This window comes from Macrobrachium nipponense, chromosome 10, assembly GCF_015104395.2.
Source record: "Macrobrachium nipponense isolate FS-2020 chromosome 10, ASM1510439v2, whole genome shotgun sequence".
Classification (NCBI taxonomy): Eukaryota; Metazoa; Arthropoda; class Malacostraca; order Decapoda; family Palaemonidae; genus Macrobrachium; species Macrobrachium nipponense.
Genome location: NC_087204.1, coordinates 81,405,636 through 81,410,635, shown reverse-complemented (window position 1 = coordinate 81,410,635; position 5,000 = coordinate 81,405,636). Strand labels below are relative to the sequence as shown.

Below are 5,000 nucleotides of genomic sequence, written 5' to 3'. Positions count from 1 at the left end.
TGGAATAAACAGAAGAGAAATAAAGAGTAAATTGCACGATTTACGTTCATTCATAGAAAGTATGAGACTTGAGTTATCGAACTCTGCCTAGATGGAGTGGAATAGAATGTAAAGTTTAGGTCAAAGTCAAAGCGGTGGAACCTACGAGGTCATTCAACGCTGAAACAAATTGAGAGTAAAAAAAGTATTAAGGTGTAATTGCAGGAAATCCCGGCAGTTGTACTATGAAATGACTGTTACGAGAGGTTGGAGAGTAAGATGGAAGGAAGAAGACTATGAACGGAGGTACAGTAAAAGGAACGGAAATGGTTACAGTAAGGGGACGAAGGGACGCTGCAAAGAACCTTGTGAAATGCATACGGTGCACCGCGTTAGAGGCACTACTTCCTACGGGGGAACTCTCCTTATCACTAGTCTGTGTAATTGGTGTTTGGAAACACCTGGATATCTCCACAAGGCAGGTGGAGACATCCATTATAGCTTCTCAAAACTTCACGGTATTTAAAAGATATCGAATTTACTTGTTTGGTGGCTAAAGATTACTTAAGGTTGTAACGATACTGAGTGCTTAATAGAACTGTGGGTACTTCATACAAAGAAAAATAGCTTATATCCTGGAAATATAGTAGATTTACCCAAATAATGAAATAAAATACCAATACAATTTTCTCCCTCTCTTTAAGTATATATATATATATATATATATATATATATATATATATATATATATTATATATCTTATATCAATGTCTATATAATATATATATATATATGCATATATATATATGTATATTATATATATATATATATATATATACATGATCATATATATATATATATATATATATATATATATATATATACAAATAAAAGAGATGACCACATACTTACATTCATATACATTTCCAAAGCAGAGGCAGGAAAGGAGACAGGGACTAGAGGGGCCGTAGGGATAGCTGCCCCTGGCAGGACTCCCTCGTGAGGGGGTGGGGGATAGTACATCTTGTAGTGAACTGCAATAGAAGTAATGCAGGTTATTAGCATAGTTCATAATTCCTATAAAATTTCATTCTTTATGTTCAGATTTCTATAGATTTTCATTCAAATATATTTGATTTCACTTGCGTTTTTATTGCCTTTTGTTTCGTTTCACATGACCTATAATTCATGAAGTTTTGAAGTCATTAACTTATTTGTCTGTCTGCTGTTACGGTCGAACATCAGCCTTTAAATATCTCGTATGTGATTTCTAATCTAAGATGATATTTTGTGGAGGGCTGGCCACTAGATCTAGAAAACCTATTCATTTCATTTGTTTCCGGATATGGATGATGTTTATATCATTTCTCTTTGCTATAGTATGCACAGGACGCATATCAATAATATCAAGTGACGGATGCGTGCAGTAATATGACAAGTCCATGATGGTGAAAAAAGTGTCGCCCAGGACTAGCCAGTTAAACTCAACGAGAAACCTGGCATTCCCTTATGGTAATTGGGAAGGTTCTTGAAGACTATCGTTGACCAGAAAGTAAGTGGTCTGCGGTCTCGTCATCCTTACTGAGATCTAGTGACTCTTGTCAAAGTTCTCCAGTTAAATCAGGACTATCATGACATTCTAAAAGTCATACAAAAATGAAGAAACAATAACTAAACACCAATCGAACCGTATGCAACAGCCTGTTTCCTTTTTATTTTCCATATTTAGATTGGGAGCTTGAAAACATAAAAGAAATCTAAAATCAATGGACCTGCAGTTGTGCTTGAAGAAAAATCTGGCATGTGGCTTTAGAACTTCATTTAGGTTAGAAGGGTCAGTGAATGGACAAACCTTAGCAGTCTGGCTTAAGAAATATTGTATCAAAATGAAATTCAAAAATTAAGTTTTAGTGTCTACTAAAGAAACAAGGCTAATAATCTTAAAGAACAATTAACGAAGTACCACTTGTTCAAGATGGCAATGAAATCAGGATAGGAATCTGTCCCATAATTTATAGGTAGGAGTCTTGCCTGTCTTTCCCCTAAAAGTATTTTTTTTTAATTATCTAAAGACGTTAGAAGCAAGACTGGAGTTTTTATAAGCTCTTGTGCGATCTGGGAAAGAATCTGGAATTGAAAGATTAGAAGTAAATTTGAAAAAACTAGATATGATTCAGTTTATGTAATATTCCATCTATATAATCGCTGCTTAATTTTTGAGTTTATATTTCTATGAAGGGAACTGAAAAAGAAAGTCTCTGCAAATGAGTGTAAACACACCGAATAATGGCTTGAACCGATAATGAAAACACATTATCGTTAAGACTGCGTTCGTATGACAAGATTTGTTGGTATGGATCGCTAATATCTGTCGAAAGCTTCTAAGTTATAAGAATGAAAAACATTCACTTTCATCAAGATCGGAATCCCGGTGTTCTTCCAATATAGAACTGCGAATATGAAGCAAGGATGAAAATGGCAACACTATGCAGCCGGCTTGCTGAGTAATATTTGGTAATCGACCGAAGACTGTACTTGCAAGCCCACGGTCAAGTTTGCTGGATTGTTGTTCAAGTATACATGGAATGATGAATTTTAAATCTTTGTCTGGACTAAATGTTACAATTTATGTGCATTCCATACTCCTTGCGGCTATATCTATTTTCTGGGACAGTGGGGTAAGAAGTTATATTTTATAGTGACTACATAGACTAAAGTATCTACATGTACCGTTTTGTATGTGTGTGCGTGTGTGTCTGCGTGTGTGTCTGCTTGTAAGAGAGAGAGAGAGATAGAGAGAGAGAGAGAGAGAGAGAGAGTGTGTTGGGGGAGAGAGAACGTAGAATGAGTAGCTAATGATTGAAAATACATATATACGCTTAGATAAACTACCTGGCTGACCTGTTCCTAGAAACGAATCATTTTGCTTTTGAGCATAAAAATGCATTTAGATAAAATAAATGAAATATCATCTTTTTAATCTGGATGGATTTTCTTATTAAATTAAATCAAGGTCGACTCGCATGTGGTATGTGACGGTCCTCAGTGAAGATCAGACCTTCTGTCCATCCAGTTTTAAGACTTTATTTTAGAATAATATTACGAAATGTAATGGATTTATGAACCAAGACCTATATAAGTAAAGTAATCAAAATCATTTTGGAAATTCCATCTATTACGATGTTATAAATCTGTATATGAGTGCGTAATCGTGGTTTTATGTATCCTGTGATTGTACAAAATCAGCGAGGCATATAGATATGCGCCCTCAGCCTTGCCATTCGCAGACCTTCTAATGTCGTATTATCGCTAATGATCACGCTCATGTCATTATGGCGTCATTAGCTCAGAGTTGGGCAATGTTTCACGGGATCAATGACCATGGCCGACACTTTACGAAATTCCTTTTTTCGATTTTGTTTATTATTTTATTTTATTTTTTTTATCTATTTTTTTTTTCCTCATATCGTTACTGGTTCTTCAGTCGCCTATTTTACACTCAAAGAAAAATGGTCAATTACTTCCTTGGGAGATAAGGCATTTTATTTTTGTATTTCTTTTCCTTTTTTTTTACGTGGGTTAGATTAAGGAATTTTGTGAAATTGAATCATTTCTTTCATAGTGAAATCGATGATATATATTCAGTGCCTCTTGGTCCCGACTGGCCAATAGATTTCCGTACACTGGTGACACCACATTTACGATAATCGACACCAAGAGCACATTTCTCTATAAATTATTCAGCGATAATAAGAAAAAAATCAGATATCAAGCAATGTTGGAAAACATCTTCCAGAACATACGAGTCCGAACCAGACACAAAAATCAATGACCTATACGTAACCTGAAGCCACAGAAAAGGTTTAAAAAGAAACGAGAGTGCCAAGTACTGTCATGTAAACAATACATCTTCAGAGCAAAAAATGAAAGCAACCTATTCGGCACTCTTTTTTTTTTTAAATTGTTGCTGTGGTTTCAGCAGCTAATCAAATCACATGTTTTTTGGGTATTATACCTCGTACCCCGTTAATGCAATCTCGTTGATATATGCCAGCGAAGTCTTTTGCTTTCAGATAGTTACAGTACAGAGTCCAAAGCTCCACATCTGGTCTCTTATACGCTTTAACGCAAAATATCACTTACGCCCAGCTGTTTTTGAAGGGGTCATGCTTGCGTAAGTACAACTTTATCTTGCCAACTGTCTTTTTCTTTTATATAAATTCAATCAAAAAAGTCAATTTAACGTCCATAAGGAGGCTAGACCTCTTAAAAAAACAAGAGAGAGATGTGACTTGACTTAGGGGAAGCAACAAACGGGTATCTCAAGGACAGCCATTTGTAAGAGTCAGGAAACCTTGGAAGCCTGATAATTCAACTTCATTCCAAAACTGACTATCAGCATTAGTGTATCCAAGCCGTCATAAATGCTCAAACCAAGGTCACTTCATTCCACAAACTTCTAAAGGGGCCAGGGTTAAGAGAGCTTGACCATTTGATGATTGAAGATATCTCTAAAAGTGGAGAAAGTAGTCAATCGTTGTTACGCATAAGGAAATCATAAGTATACAGATTGCTTTTTTACATGGCTGCATTGTTCAGTTACAATATTGATATTCCATATATTTTAACTATCAATCACAGTATCAAAACGTGCTAATATGATTATCTTCTTTTTCCATTAGTGAAAAATGAAATAAATAAATAAAATGCAAAAATATACGACCCACAGCTACTCGATTTAAAGAATATAAATGCATTAAAAACTCGAGAAACATAACACGATGGAAAGGATACAAAATAATATAAATGAAATGAGAAAAATAGAACGACAGTGATAGGATTGCACAGAAAGGACAGAGACGGTAGAAGAAAAAAATAAATCCGGTAAGAATGTGACTCATCTTCCATGCCAGTGCCACGGTGCTAGACCTGTAAACAATCGCATACTTTATGCTACTGATCAATTGGTGGAGGTGACCACGTGATGTCCTTTGTGGAGGCAATTGCGCTTGGTGGAGAAA

At 35.4% G+C, this 5,000-nt stretch overlaps 1 protein-coding gene across 1 annotated transcript in view; it reads right to left on the bottom strand.

Moving 5' to 3' along the window:
• The window catches only part of LOC135224181 (uncharacterized), a 23,800-nt gene that overhangs the window by 12,332 nt on the left and 6,468 nt on the right, over positions 1-5,000 (bottom strand). Inside the window, exon 2 of the mRNA XM_064263050.1 lies at positions 892-1,013. Coding sequence (XP_064119120.1) covers positions 892-1,002 — 111 coding nt within the window. The 5' untranslated portion in view covers positions 1,003-1,013. The remainder of the gene's footprint in view (positions 1-891; positions 1,014-5,000) is intronic.